General features: G+C 54.1%; 1 protein-coding gene across 7 annotated transcripts; it reads left to right on the forward strand.

Moving 5' to 3' along the window:
- Nucleotides 1-1,852: 1,852 nt before the first annotated feature.
- CNKSR1 (connector enhancer of kinase suppressor of Ras 1) lies at nucleotides 1,853-14,829 on the forward strand. Of its 7 annotated transcripts, none has more exons than XM_050790945.1 (22): nucleotides 1,853-2,042; nucleotides 4,914-5,071; nucleotides 5,176-5,357; nucleotides 6,312-6,396; nucleotides 6,819-6,860; nucleotides 6,938-7,042; nucleotides 7,467-7,538; nucleotides 7,652-7,711; nucleotides 7,801-7,869; nucleotides 8,184-8,285; nucleotides 8,522-8,592; nucleotides 8,665-8,738; nucleotides 8,852-8,958; nucleotides 9,036-9,063; nucleotides 9,450-9,622; nucleotides 11,789-11,862; nucleotides 12,032-12,103; nucleotides 13,188-13,261; nucleotides 13,396-13,457; nucleotides 13,552-13,651; nucleotides 13,726-13,907; nucleotides 14,224-14,825. In XM_050790945.1, exons 1-22 carry the CDS (start codon nucleotides 1,991-1,993, stop codon nucleotides 14,491-14,493), a joined length of 2,214 nt encoding a protein of 737 aa, XP_050646902.1. In that variant the 5' UTR covers nucleotides 1,853-1,990; the 3' UTR covers nucleotides 14,494-14,825. The 7 variants fall into 7 exon arrangements, with proteins under 7 accessions (XP_050646902.1, XP_050646909.1, XP_050646917.1 ...); XM_050790952.1 differs by having other exon boundaries at nucleotides 13,792-13,907; XM_050790960.1 differs by lacking the exon at nucleotides 7,467-7,538 and having other exon boundaries at nucleotides 14,224-14,829.
- Nucleotides 14,830-15,116: the final 287 nt, after the last annotated feature.

Consider the following 15,116-nt stretch of genomic DNA (forward strand, 5'->3'; position numbering starts at 1 on the left):
TAGTCCCAGCTAGTCGGGAGGCTGAGGCAGGAGAATGGCGTGAACCCGGGAGGCGGAGCTTGCAGTGAGCCGAGATTGTGCCACTGCACTCCAGCCTAGGCGACAGAGCGAGACTCCTTCTCATCAAAAAAAAGAAATCACAGACATTTTCATGTCAAATTGTAGTTATTGCAAGTATCTCAAAATATTTATGCTCGAATGATTTCAAATTCACAGTGGTTGTTAAACCACCGCTAAATTGTTCATGAGCACCTTCTGTTTCAGATGCTCCTGTGATGTAGCCGCCATTAACTGGGCACCTCCAGGCCTAGCAGTGGTTCAGTGACCAAAGGGTGAATCTGCCTGTTCTCAGTAGAGCTCCACTCTTCTGCATTCCCTGTCTTTAGTTGTTTGCTGATCAATATGTAAGAGGAGGGGAGTCAAAGACCACCGCACAGTTTAATGTTCTTATTCAAGCTGGTCGACAACACACTGAGGTCATTAAAAAAGGAAAATTTAACTTTTGGCCAGTCTTGTTAATGTTAGTAAACCCATAATATCATAAATTTCTGGTTTTATTTTTTTGAGATGGGGTCCTGCTATGTTGCCCAGGTGGCTTTGAACTCTGGGCTTGAGTGATACTCCCCACCTCAACCTTTCAACCTCTCAACCTCTTGAGTAGCTAGAACTACAGTTGTGTGCCAGCGCTCCCCAGCTCCAAAATTTTTTTTTTTTTTTTTGTGGGTGTTTTTGTGAGACGGAGTCTCGCTCTGTCACCAGGCTGGAGTGCAGTGGCATAATCTCAGCTCACTGCAACCTCCGCCTCCTGGGTTCAAGTGATTCTCCTGCCTCAGCCTCCTGAGTAGCTGTGACTACAGGCGTGCACCACCACACCCAGCTAATTGTTGTATTTTTAGTAGAGATGGGGTTTCACCATGTTGGGCAGGCTGGTTTCCATCTCTTGACCTCATGATCCACCCGCCTTGGCCTCCCAAAGTGCTAGGATTACAGGCGTGAGCCACCGCGCCTGGCCAAATTTGTTTTTAAATATAGTTTTGATAATTATTCTCATTGTAATCCTAAGAATTTTGTTTTGTGCATTTGTTTATTCATTTATTTATAATATAGAGTTTTGCTCTGTTGTCCAGGCTGGAGTGCAGTGGCATGATCTTGGCTCACTGGAACCTCCACCTCCTGGGTTCCAGCGATTCTCCTGCCTCAGCCTCCTGAGTAGCTGGGATTATAGGCACCCACTATGCCCAGCTAATTTTTTGTATTTTTAGTAGAGATGGGGTTTCACCATGTTGGCCAGGCTGGTCTTGAACTCCTGACCTCAATTGATCCGTCCGCCTCGGCCTCCCAAGTCCTGGGATTACAGGCGTGAGCCACCACGCCCGGCCTGTTTTATGCCTTTATAAGCAGCTATTCTGAGAAAGCGTTCACAAGCCTCACCAGATGCCGGAGTCCATACTGCAAAATCAAAGGGAGGCTAAACACCCCAGTTCTAAAATGTTTTCAAGCTATTCAGATACTGTGCACACCTGCCCTTTGAAGTAAGGTCTATTATATCTCCTTTACAGACCCAGAAACGGAGGCGCAGAAGTTATGGTCAGCCCCAGGTCACACAGTTAACAAGAGCTGGCCTAGGCACCCAGGGACCTGGCACCCTAGCCTCCGTGCTTTGCTACTGAGCTTAGCACTCCTCTTGTGGCTTTTTCTTGAGGAGCCCAAGGGTCAGCGTCCCACCCAGCCATATGAGGCCAGTGGCACTGCCCCCTAGCTGGGGTGAGATGCCAGAGCCCTAGGATGCCTGAAAGGCTGGGCAGGAGGCGGATGGGCGTCGGCCAATGGCTGTCGCAGCGCCTTACCTGGCCGTCTGTGTGAGCCCAGGTATGCAGTAGGCTCCGCCCAGGACCCAGCCCGGCCCCTCCTCAGGCCTGGGCTCTGGGAGCGGAAATTCCGGCGCCAGCGGGGCAATACAGGAGCTGATGCGAGCCGGCAGCGCTGGGCCATGGAACCGGTAGAGACCTGGACCCCCGGAAAGGTGGCAACTTGGCTGAGAGGTGGGTGGGACCGGGGTAGAGTTGGGCTTGAAGGGGACTAGGTATGGGTCCCACTGGAAGAGGGAGGAGGGGAAAAGGAAAAAGAACCTGTGGACTGGGTGCGGTGGCTCACACCTGTAATCCCAGTACTTTGGGAGGCCAAGGTGGGTGGGTCACGTGAGGTCAGGAGTTCAAGACCAGCCTGGTCAACATGGTGAAACCCTGTCTCTACTAAAAATACAAAAATTATCTGGGGGTGGTGGCAGGTACCTGTGTAATCCCAACTACTTGGGAGTCTGAGGCAGGAGAATTGCTTGAACCCAGGAGGTGGAGGTTACAGTGAGCCGAGATTGCACCGCTGCACTCCAGCCTGGGTGACAGAGTGAGATTCATCCCAAAAAAAACACAAAAAACAAAATAACCTGCGGGCTCTATCAGTCAGTCAGTCAGTCAGTCAACAAGTATTTACAGAGTACCTACCATGTTCCAGGTACTGTGCTCGGCAGAGAGACAAATGAGATGACCCCGGGGGCCCCAAGGACCCAGAAGGGGGCCCCTCATTGTGGCAGCAGCCAAAGAGGCCTCTAGGGTGGTAATGGGGAGGCGGTGTCATGAAAACAGGAGGGAGGCCTGGCAGGCCCAGGCCTACTGTATCTTCTTTATCTTCCCTGGCCCCAGGGCCAGTGGGCTGTTGTTAAATCCATTTCTTAGAGTCAGAAACTGACGCACAGAGCCAGGAAGTGATTTGCTCAGTCTCTGGTGTCATTCTGCCCCCTCCACACCCTGAGCTCCTAGTGACAGAAGCAGAAGGCCTAGACTAGACTGAAGAGGTTGACACAGCCCCACCCTGGGGCTCCTATCCAAGGGGCAAGGTGCTGTCCAGGCTCAGCGAGCCCAGACAGATGGGAAGCAGCACACCCCACAGGCAGACTCAGAGAAGGGCCTCCTGACACGCAGTGCAGTGCAGCCAGGAGCAGGCAGTCAGGACACGCCTCCCAGAGCCGGGAGCTGGAGCGCACTAGACAGGCTCAGGAGGACCAGCCCAGGTAAGGGCAGGAATTCAGGGCTGGGTTCAGACTCCCAGGCTGGATTCCAGGCCCACCCCCACCACTTGCCAGCTCTGTGACCGTAGGTCTCAGTTTTTCTGCCCATCAAATGGGAAAGGCAACTCTGACCTCATAAAGTGGACAAAGTGAGACAATCATGACACAGCTCATTTGTAGCTCAATTCCTGGGGCTATTGTGAGGGCAGCAGCCGAATACAGTCACCATGCAGGAAGGAGGTGGCTCAGGGACCCATAGCCAGGGAGTGACAGGTTCATGAACTCCCAGTCCGGTGCTCTGAATGTGACACAGGGAACACACACACACACACACCCCCCAGTGAAGGAGCCTGGCTCAGGAGGGGAAGAATTCCTTTGAAGAGTGAGCAAGCTACTTAACCTCTGTGTCAGTTTTCCCATCTGTAAACAGGATAATGATAGTCTTTACCTCCTAGAAATGTAGTGAGAATCAAATGTGTTAATATGTGTAAAGCTCTTATAGCTTTGCATAGCACATAGTAAGCCCTTGATAGACACTTTTCTTATTTTTGAGTGTCTACCTTGTCCAGGCACAGGCTGGGGGTTAGAGACAAATGGTTATCTAAGGCCTGATCTTTGAAGAGCCTGTGATAAAATGGGAAAGACCGATGGTCAAGTGCAGGGGTTTGTGGAGGCTCGGGGGCAGTGGGAACAAGAGGAGAGCCCCCCACCCCACTCAGCCTGGGAAGTTATGGAAGTCTTTCTGGAGGAAGTTAGCTGAAAAAGGAAGTGAAGGAGCTAGAACAGCAACACCAGCAGGAGGAATAGCATTCTAAGGACCCTGAGGTAAAAGGGTATTCCAGGAGCTGCAAGGAATTAGCTCTGTGCATCTGAAGTGTTGAGTCTGGGGGGCTCTTCAGGATATGATGCTGGAAAGGGAGGTGGTAGCCTAATCATACAGGGCCTGTAGATCATGGTAAAGTCTGGCAATAATAATATGATGGCTATTATTGACTTGTCTCCCACGAACCAGACAATGGCCAAGGCCTTGACATATGTCGTGTCATTTAAAACACACATGATTAGTAAGGTAGGTACTTTTATTATTCCCATGTTACAGGTGAGAAAACTGAGGCACAGAGCAGTGCTATTACTTGCTCAAGTGTTCACAGTGTCTCAGTGACTCCACGGCCTCTTGTTCTTATCCCCTATATTGTTAGTTCTCAAACTTAAGGGAGCATCATAATCACCTGCAGGATTCATTAAAATACAAACAGCTGGATGGGCGTCGTGGTTCACACCTGTAATTCCAGCACTTTGAGAGACTGAGGCAGTTGAATTGCTTGAGCCCAGGAGTTCGAGACTTGCCTGGGCAACATGGCGAAACCCCGTCTCTGCAAAAAATACAAAAATTAGTTGGGTGTGGTGGTGTGTGCCTGTAGTCCCAGTTACTCGGGAGGCTGAGGTGGGAGGATGGATTGAACCTAGGAGGTCAAGGCTGCAGTGAGCCATGATTGTGTCTCAAGCCCCTGTCTCAAAAAAAAAAAAAAAAAAAGATAAAGAAAAACTGCTGGGCCCCAACCTCAGAGTTTCTGATTCAGCAGGTGTGGTGTGAGGCCTGATAATTTGCATTTCTAACAAGTTGTCCGGTGAGGCTGCTGCTGCTGGTCTGGGGGCCACTTTTGAGAGCCCTATACTTTCCTGCTCCTCAACTCGGTGGCCTCATCTGTGAAATGGGCAGAACAGCCTGGGTGTCAGGGTTAACATTAGGGCTAGGCTAGAGGGAAAAGGGCTTTGCAGGCGTGAAGAACCAGCCCAAAAGGTCCTGACACCTCTGCTTCCCCCGAGCTGAGCCCTGCTCTCCCTCCAGGTCTTGACGACTCCCTGCAGGACTATCCCTTTGAGGACTGGCAGCTGCCTGGCAAGAGCCTGCTCCAGCTCTGCCCCCGAAGCCTCGAGGCTCTGGCTGTGCGGTGTCTGGGACACCAGGAGCTCATCCTGGGCGGGGTGGAACAGCTCCAGGCCCTGGTGAGTGAATGCTGGTCACACTGGCTGCAGCTTCCACCAACCTGGGGGGTGCCGATGGGGGCTGGCTGCTGCCAGGGAGGTGACTTGCCCTCTCTTTGGCACAGAGCTCCAGGCTACAGACAGAGAACCTGAAGAGCCTGACAGAGGGGCTGCTGGGGGCAACCCGTGACTTCCAGAGCATAGTCCAAGGCCGCCTGGGGGACTGTGCCAAGACCCCTATTGATGTCCTCTGTGCAACTGTGGAGCTGGTGCATGAAGCCAACACCCTCCTCTTCTGGCTCAGCAGGTACCCAGGTTGGGGTGACGAGTGAGGGACTCTTGTCATCTTTGGCCTCCTCCAGGGTGTGGGAGAGAAAAACAGAGCTTGGCTCTTGTTCAGATATGGTGAGCCAGGTGTGGTGGCTTACGTCTGTAATCCCAGCACTTTGGGAGACCGAAGCAGGCAGATCACTTGAGGTCAGGAGTTTGAGACCAGCCTAGCCAACATGGTGAAACCCCGTCTTTACCAAAAATATTAAAAATTAGCCAGTTGTGGTGGTGCGCACCTGTAATCCCAGCTACTCGGGAGGCTGAGGCAGGAGAATCACTTGAACCTGGGAGGTGCAGGTTCCAGTGAGCCAAGATCATGCCACTGTACTCCAGCCTGGGCAACAGAGTGAGACTCCATCTCAGAAAAAAAAAAAGATACAGCGGAGCAGGGCAAAGGGATTAGTCCATCTGTGCAGGGGCACTGGGATGCCTGGGTTCCCACCCCATCCTCCAGCTTGTAACAATCAGTCTCATCAACAACCACTGAATGGAGAGCCTCCCCAACCCTGTTCACTGGCTGTTGCTTGTCCTCAGACGCCACCTGCTTGAGGAAGCTTTCCCTGTTGTACACTCTCAAAGCTATACTATTAATAATAAATAATAACTTATTATTATAAACTCATTATCCAATGTTTCATGATACTCATTACAACTGAAGTTAAATTGATACTGATGTATGATGTCTTTAAAGTCTGTTTCCCCAGTGCCTAGAACAGGGGTTGGCATGTGGTAGGCACATGACAAATAAGTCCTCTGCTAATCCCTTTAGATGTCTCAATCATCTCCTTTACTCTAAACCAAAACCCATCAGAGCAGGTATTATCCCCAAGTCTCTGAGGTGAGTAATTGGTGAGTAATTGGCTCTGAGTGGTTAAGCATAGTCCCTTAACCACTGTGCCATTCTTCCCCTGTGCCATTCTTCCCCTGCCAGGTACCTCTTCTCCCACTTAAATGACTTCTCAGCATGCCAGGAGATCCGGGACTTGTTGGAGGAGCTGAGCCAGGTCTTGCATGAGGTAGGAGAACCAAGGGCCAGGCTTGGCCCATGCCCTAGAGACCAAGCTGGGCCAGAGCTTTTTATAACCTGTGAATCAGCCCAGGATCGGGTATGAGGCTTGAGACGAGCGAGAAAGGAGGAGAGGAGGTCCTGCAACTGGGTATGGGACGATGGGGCCTTTTGGGGTCTCCTAGCTGGTAGGGGAATTTTGACACTCAGGACAGGGTGGGAGGGCAGGGCACGTGTAGTGACTTCTGGGGGCCTGGTATCAGGGAAACGAGCCCTCTGGTTAAAACACTGAGGCCCTGTGGTTCTGGGCAGGGAGCCAGTATAGAGAAGGCAGGGAGGGACTGCAGGGAATCCCACCCTGCCCCCAGGAGAAGGCAGTCCCCCTATGGCCCTTGCTCAGGGGAGGCCCCCGCTCTCTCATTCTGCTTCCAGGATGGTCCAGCAGACGAGAAGGAGGGCACAGTCCTGAGGATCGTGAGTCTGTGGGGTGGGAAGGGAATGGGGGTGGGGACGATCGGGTTCAGGCTAGACAGCCCGCTCCCCTCCCCCAGTGCAGCCACGTGGCTGGGATCTGCCACAACATCCTGGTCTGCTGCCCCAAGGAGCTGCTGGAGCAGAGGGCCGTGCTCGAGCAGGTGCAGCTGGACAGTCCATTGGTGAGCCCTGCCCTCCCACCTCTCACTTCTGACCCCTTGGCAGCCTTGTCAGGGCCTGAAATAGGGTCCAGGATCCCTCAGAATTCTGTGCTGCCCTGGCGGGAAAGCCTTTTTTGTACAGATACTAAAATGGAGGCCCAGAGGATTGGCTAGGGTCTCCCATTGCTCCGCACCTCCCCAGTCCCCACACCACGTGGGTGTGGCCTCAGGTAGGGTGTTCCAGCCTTGGGATGGAGACAGGGCAGGGGCTCGGGGGTAGTTAGGAGAAAGGGAGAGGACGTGACCTTTCTTGATTTAATCTTTGACCAGTGGGGAAGACCAGAGCCCTATCCCTGCCCTATCCCTGCTTGTCCCTTTAGGAATGTTGCTAAGAAGCTGGTACCTCAGAAATCAGGGTCTCCAGTTTCCCTGTCGTTCTTAGCAGAGGGGAAGTCAGAGGCCCAGAGGAGTAGCAAGTCCAAAGTCACACAGCAAGTCTGGGCAGGACCAGCTTGGGGTCAGCTCTTGCCACAGTTCCACCCACTGTAGAGTCCTGGTGTCTGGCAGGGGTCCTGCCTACTGGCCCTGTTGCCCCCCAGCCCCCAGTGACTGCAGCCTCTGCCTCTGCAGGACCTGGAAATTCACACCACCAGCAATTGCCAGCACTTTGTGTCCCAAGTGGACACCCAGGTGAGAGCCCCACACCCTTTCCAGCCACCCACCCCTGAAGCCTCTCACCTGCAAACCAGGCCAACCTCAGGCCCCTTTCCCCACACCAGGTTCCCACTGACTCCCAACTGCAGATCCAACCTGGAGACGAGGTTGTCCAGATCAACGAGCAGGTGGTGGTGCGTGAGGAGAGGGATGTGGTAGGAGGTGAAGGGGTCACCAAGTGGAACCCAAGTCTGGTGGGTGGGGAGGCAACCAAGTGTTCTGACCAGGGTTGTGGGAGCTGCCTTCCAGGAGATGAGCCAGCTAAGTCTGGTGAGAGCATCCTCTGCAGAGCCCAGGTGACGACGGGACCCATGGAAGCTCCCAGGAGGCTGCATGAGGGGAGGCAGAGTGGGAGGTTGAGAGAGCGCCCCCAGCACGAGGGTGAGAGTTGGTGGTTGCTTCAGAGCCTCCTGCCCAGTTGATGCCAGCCAGTGTCTCTGTCCCCCAGGTTGGATGGCCCCATAAGAACATGGTAAGGGAGCTGCTGCGGGAGCCAGCCGGACTCAGCTTAGTGCTGAAGAAGATCCCGATACCGGAGACCCCCCCGCAGGTACCTTCCCCTGCCGCCCCCAAGCTGCCTTCAGATTCCCCCAACAGATACCTGCCCCCACCACCCCCACACCCGCCTTCAGACCCCCCCAACAGGCACCTTCCCCCACCACGCCCCCCCAGCTGCCTCCAGACCCCCCCACAGGTACCTGCCCCTGCTGCTCCCCTACCCCTGTTGCACCCCTAACCTGCTTTCAGACCCCTGTCTCCATTGCTTTGTTCCTGGTTGTTCCCCAGACGCCCCCTCAGGTCCTGGACTCCCCGCACCGGAGGAGCCCATCACTGTCTCTGGCCCCACTGTCTCCCAGGTAACAGGCTCTGTCCAGGTGTGTCTTGGTGGGGAGACCATGGGCTCATCTCATCCCCTTTGCCCTCCCCAGGGCCCCATCCGAAGACGTCTTTGCCTTCGACCTGTCTTCAAACCCCAGTCCCAGACCCAGCCCTGCCTGGACAGGTAGTCTCAAAGCCCCATGGATGCCCTGGACACGGCATCCAGATGCCCAGTTCTGACCCCAAGCCTGGGACTGGGCTCATAGGCTTTCCCTGTCTCTTCTCCCTCCCTGACAGACTCTGCCTCCCTTGGCCCTGAGCCCCTGCCCATCCCCCTGGAAACCCCAGCCATACTCCCAGCAGGGGTAGCAGGGACTCCAGGGCTCCCTGAATCCCCTGACAAGGTAAACTCAGGGGCTCAGCAAGGAGGTGGGTGGGTCTGGACCTGGATCCTTCTCTCACCCTTCTGATTTCCTTTCAGAGTCCTGTTGGTCGGAAGAAATCAAAAGGTATGATGTGCGCTGGACTAAGTGGGGGTCCCCCTGTCTGAGGAGCTGTTAAAAATCTTTATGTGCTGGGCAAGACCACCCCCATCCTTCCCACACAGCCTCTCCTGGAAACAGCTGTGTTTCTGGGGTCAGACAGAGCTGTGCTCCTAGTCTGGGCCTCTCACCAGCTCTGTGACTTTGAGCAAACAGGTTAGCCTCTAGTCTTCGGTTTGCTCATCTCTAAAACAAGAAGGGTCATCCCACCTCAGAGATGACACACGCAGCCTTCTGAGCAGAGTGTGGATTCAGAGATCTCACTTGGGGATGCTCGTGGAAGGCCAGGGAGCATGTTTAGCGGGGGCACCTTGCCAGCCCCTCACTGCCCAGCTTGTGCTGTGCTGCTACAGGCCTGGCGACCCGGCTGAGCCGCCGGCGGGTGTCATGCCGTCAGCTGGGCCGGCCGGACTGTGACGGCTGGCTCCTGTTGCGAAAGGCACCCGGTGGCTTCATGGGCCCGCGCTGGCGCCGCTGCTGGTTTGTGCTCAAGGGACACACGCTCTACTGGTACCGCCAGCCCCAGGTAAGACCTCCCACACACAAACAGGTAGGCAAGTGAGTCACCTCCAGGCCTCAATTCTCATCTCTGTTCAATCATCCATTCTTATTCCTGGTCCCAGGCTCTGATGTTCCCATCTGTTAAATGGGGACTTTCTTCAGAGAGAAATGAGTTAATATATGTATAAAAGCAGTTTGGAAAAGGTATCACAGGAGGTATAGAGAAAAATCTTTTTTTTTTTTTTTTGAGACAGAGTCTCGCTCTGTTGCCCAGGTTGGAGTGCAGTGGTGTGATCTCAGCTCACTGCAAGCTCCGCCTCCTGGGTTCATGCCATTCTCCTGCCTCAGCCTCCCAAGTAGCTGGGACTACAGAAGACCGCCACCACAGCCGGCTAATTTTTTGTATTTTAGTAGAGACAGGGTTTCACCATGTTAGCCAGGATGGTGTCCATCTCCTGACCTCGTGATCTGCTTGCCTCAGCCTCCCAAAGTGCTGGGATTACAGGTGTAAGCCACCACGCCCAGCCCCGAAAAATCTTTTTTTTTTTTTAAGAGATGGGGTCTTGCTATATTGCTCAGGCTTGTCTCAAACTCCTGGGCTCAAGCGTTCTGCCTGCTTCAGCCCCCCAGAGTGCTGGGATTACAGGTGTGAGCCACCACATCTGGCTGAAAAATCACTTCTATTCTGCCTACTTCTAATCCTTCTGATATTCTGTCCATCCCAATGATGGGTCATTCATTTACTCATTTATTCATTCAATATTCAGGTGCCTACTGTGAACCCAGCTCTAGGCTGGGCACTATGGACACACAGAAGAGCGGATGGTTTTTGCTTCTCCAGAACTTAGAGGCTATTAGGGGAGAGGGATGAATACGCATTCAAGGACAATGTAGGAACTGTGTACTAAGATAAAGGGAAAGCCCAAGGGATATGTGGGAGCACAACAGAGGTATCCAGTTCCTCCTGAGGAGTCCAGGTGCCCCCTGACAACGCAATACCTGGCAGTTAGTTGCATGGGAAGGGGAAAGAAAACCAGGAAGAGAAAGCAGCATTCAGAAAACTCAGGGGCATGAAGCAGTTTGTTTGTGTCTACTGAAGGAACAAATGCATGAGCAGGCTCTTCTTGTTTGGGTTTTTGGTTTTTGTGTTTGAAACAGAGTCTTGCGGCCGGGCGCGGTGGCTCAAGCCTGTAATCCCAGCACTTTGGGAGGCCGAGGCGGGCGGATCATGAGGTCAGGAGATCGAGACCATCCTGGCTAACACGGTGAAACCCCGTCTCTACTAAAAATACAAGAAAATTAGCCGGGCGAGGTGGCGGGCGCCTGTAGTCCCAGCTACTCGGGAGGCTGAGGCAGGAGAATGGCGTGAACCCGGGGGAGCGGAGCTTGCAGTGAGCCGAGATCGCGCCACTGCACTCCAGCCTGGGGCACAGAGCAAGACTCTGTGTCAAAAAAAAAAAAAAAAAAAAAAAAGAAACTGAGTCTTGCTTTGTCACCCAGGCTGGAGGGCAGTGGCATGATCTCAGCTCACTGCAGCCTCCGCCTCCCAGGTTCAAGTGATCCTCCTGCCTCAGCCTCCTGAGTAGCTGGGACTGTAAGCACATGCCGCCATGCCTAGCTAAGTTTTGTGTTGTTTTGTTTTGTTTTGTTTGAGACGGAGTCTTATTCTGTTGCCCAGGCTGGAGTGCAGTGGTGCAGTCACGGCTCACTGCAACCTCTGCCTCCCAGGTTCAAGCGATTCTCCAGCCTCACCTTCCCAAAGCAGTGGGATTACAGATGTGAGCCACTGCGCCTGGCCTAAGATTTTAATTTTTTGTAGAAATGGGCTTTTTTCCAAGGCTGGTCTCAAACTCCTAGGCTCAAATGGTCCTCCTGCCTTGGCCTCCCAAAGTGCTAGGATTACGGGCATGAGCCACCATGCCCAGCCTTCAGGCTGCTCTTTTTTTTTTTTTGACTGTTTCTCTGATATCTTTGGCTCCCCTTTCCTGGCTTAGAGGCATCCTTTGGCCACACCTCCTACCCTGACCCCAGATTCCAGCCCTGAGCTCTAGAAACAGAGAGACTTGTTAGAGAGCCCAGGAGATGCCTTCTCCCCTCCACAACCCTCAGGAGACCGAGGGGTATCTAGGAGCTGACTGGGCCTTGAGAGTATTGGGGTTCCAACTTGACCCTCATGCTGTGATCCCCCCAGGATGAGAAGGCTGAGGGCCTCATCAATGTCTCCAACTATAGTCTGGAAAGTGGACATGATCAGAAGAAGAAATAGTTAAGTCTTGGGATATGATGGGCTGGGGGATGGAGACAGAAAGGGAGAGGAAGAGTGATGGGGTGGCAGTGGGAGGTGTGGCAAGTAGCTGGGGCGCCCAGAATCCAGCCTCTCTGGGCTCTGGGTGGGCACGCCCAGGCTGAGTGATGCTCCTCCACTCCTTGACAGTGTGTTTCAGCTCACCCATGATGTGTACAAACCTTTCATCTTCGCTGCTGATACCCTGACAGATCTGAGCATGTGAGTGCTGCCTCCCTTAGCCCCTACTCTCATATAATTCCCAACCTCTGTGAGCTTGGGAGCCTGGGCTCAGGAGCCTGGAGATGCAAAGTCCAGCTCTCTGAGAGTGGTTGGTCAAGGTACTCACTTCTCTCTCTCTCTCTCTCTTTTTTTTTTTTTTTTTTTTTGAGACAGAGTCTCACTATGTCAGCCAGGCTGGAGTGTAGTGGCGCCATCTTGGCTCACTGCAACCTCTACCTCCTGGGTTCAAGTGATTCTCCTGCCTCAGCTTCCTAGGCAGCTGAGACTATAGGCGCCTACCACCACACCTGGCTAATTTTTGTATTTTTAGTAGAGACGGGGTTTCACTGTGTTGGCCAGGCTGCTCTTGAACTCCTGAACTTGTGATTTGCCCGCCTCGGCCTCCCAAAGTGCTGAGATTACAGATGTGAGCCACCGCGCCCGGTGTCTCTCTTTTTTTTAATTAAAAAGTTTTGGGGGCAGATGGGATTTGCTCTTTTGCCCTAGCTGGTCTCAAACACTTGGTCTTTTTTTTTTTTTTTTTTTTTTTTGAGACGGAATCTTGCTCTGTAGCCCGGGCTGGAGTACAGTGGCCGGATCTCAGCTCACTGCAAGCTCCGCCTCCCGGGTTTATGCCATTCTCCTGCCTCAGCCTCCGGAGTAGCTGGGACTACAGGCGCCCGCCACCTCGCCCGGCTAGTTTTTTGTATTTTTAGTAGAGACGGGGTTTCACGGTGTTAGCCAGGATGGTCTCGATCTCCTGACCTCGTGATCCACCCGTCTCGGCCTCCTAAAGTGCTGGGATTACAGGCTTGAGCCACCGCGCCCGGCCAACACTTGGTCTTAAACAATCCTCCTGCCTCAGCTCCCCAAAGTGTTGGGGTGACAGACGTGAGTCACCGCACGCAGTCAGTACTCAGTTCTCTAAGCCCCAGTTTCATCATCTCTAAAATGGGTGACTAAGAGTTCATCCTTCTCAGAGTTGCTCTGAGAATCATCAAAAGATGATGTGAGTAAAAAGCCCCTAGCATACAAGAGGACCCCGGAGAATGGAAACCCCGTGAGACCTGCTTGCTCTCCGTAGGTGGGTGCGTCATCTCATTACCTGCATCTCCAAGTACCAGTCTCCAGGCCGGGTGCCCCCGCCTCGAGAGGAAGGTAGGTGTCTCACAGGGTTGAGTAGGAGGAGCCCTCACCTGAGCCTCTGCCTTTCCTGGGATGGGGGCTGGGAATTCAAATGCCCTAGGCCACTCCCTGGCCTCCCCAAAGCCCACTGCTCCTCCTCACCCCAGACTGCTACAGTGAGACCGAAGCAGAAGACCCAGACGATGAGGCTGGGTCCCACTCAGCCTCGGTGAGTAGGGGGCTGCCGGGTGTAGGAGGTGGGGATAAATAGCAGGGCATGGAGCTCAGACAGAGACCCTCTGTGCTTTCCACCCTGCCTGCAGCCCAGCCCTGCTCAAGCTGGGAGTCCCCTCCATGGAGACACATCACCTGCAGCCACCCCCACACAGCGCAGCCCACGGACCTCCTTTGGCTCTCTGACAGGTGCTGGGCTGGAGTTGGGAGCTGGGCTGGGAGCTGGGGTGGGCACATCCTCATCCTGCTCCTCCCTCCCACAGACAGCAGTGAAGAGGCACTGGAAGGAATGGTACAGGGGCTGAGGCAGGGTGGTGTGTCCCTCCTAGGCCGGCCACAGCCCCTAACCCAGGAACAGTGGCGGAGCTCTTTCATGCGGCGCAACCGAGACCCTCAGCTCAATGAGCGAGTGCACCGTGTACGGGCGCTACAGAGCACACTCAAGGTCAGCTGGGGACTCTGGGCACAGCAAGGGACTAAGCTCTGGGCTTCAGGCTTTGGTTTGCAGCTCTCACCTCCACCCTGGGCACCAGACTCCAGACTCAGCTCTGGACTCTGAGCTTAGCAGCTGACAATGGGCTCAGCTGTGGACTGGGCCAGGCTCTGGGTTCCGAGTGGGGATTTGAGTCTCACCTGGGCTCCTCGTGCCACGCTGGCCAGGTGCTGGCTTCTAGGCACCAGACTCCAGAGTGAAGTCTGGCCTCAGACTCTGCCCACGTCCCTGGGTGATCACGGTCCCTTAGCCCCTCCTCTCCACACAGGCAAAGCTGCAGGAGCTGCAGGTCCTAGAAGAAGTGCTGGGTGACCCTGAACTGACAGGAGAGAAGTTCCGCCAGTGGAAGGAGCAGAACCAGGAGCTGTACTCAGAGGGCCTGGGGGCCTGGGGAGTGGCACAGGCTGAAGGCAGCTCCCACATCTTGGCCTCTGACTCCAGAGAACATACCCCCAACTCCCTGTCCTCTGACCCTGAAGAGCACTCCCATCTCTGCCCTCTGACCTCAGAGAGCAACCTCCAACCTCCTGACCTCTGACCCTGGCCAGCACTCTACCTCCTGACCTTTGACCCGAGGGCCACCTCAACCCCAGCTTCTGACATGTCCAGGACAGAGCATCCCTGGATTCTGTTCAGGGTGGGAAGTAGTACTGCTAATCACGGTCTCACCCCGAGCTGACCCCTCTGCCTGCGCTTTGTGCCACCCTCTCTCTTGCCAAAGAAGAAACTCTCCCACCCCATCCTCCCATCTCTGGGCCACAGCCCTGCCCCTACAGTTCCTTGACAGTTCTCCCCCAAAACCAGGTCTGTACAGGTGTTCTTTGTTTTACATGAGGGCTACTTTCCAACCAAATACAGTCAATTTTTAAAAAAATGAGTCTACATGTATCTTTACTTCCATATTTGAATTGGAAATCTGCCCCCCGGTGGGGACTGGGGTGAGTGCTCTTGGCCAGAGAGGGGGTGGCAGACCCTTGGTACAGCCCGTTGATGTACATGCGAGTACCTGAGCTCCAAGCCTGCCAGGATGGTGGGTCCACCTCTCCCCAGCTCTTTGAAGGCTAATGGTGAGCTCCTACCCCATTCCCCAGGGGCACACAATGAGAAACTTTCACTTCATAGATGGGGAAATGCACTTTGCATGGAAAGATGGTGGGGACA

This window comes from Macaca thibetana, chromosome 1, assembly GCF_024542745.1.
Source record: "Macaca thibetana thibetana isolate TM-01 chromosome 1, ASM2454274v1, whole genome shotgun sequence".
Lineage (NCBI taxonomy): Eukaryota > Metazoa > Chordata > Mammalia > Primates > Cercopithecidae > Macaca > Macaca thibetana.

Bases quoted from the DNA above. Each gene is read 5' to 3' on its own strand.
- CNKSR1 (XM_050790945.1), top strand. From the start codon at position 1,991: ATGGAACCGGTAGAGACCTGGACCCCCGGAAAGGTGGCAACTTGGCTG. The intron at 5,072-5,175 runs GTGAGTGAATGC...TCTTTGGCACAG, and splicing joins TGGAACAGCTCCAGGCCCTG to AGCTCCAGGCTACAGACAGA. The intron at 13,908-14,223 runs GTCAGCTGGGGA...CTCTCCACACAG, and splicing joins CGCTACAGAGCACACTCAAG to GCAAAGCTGCAGGAGCTGCA.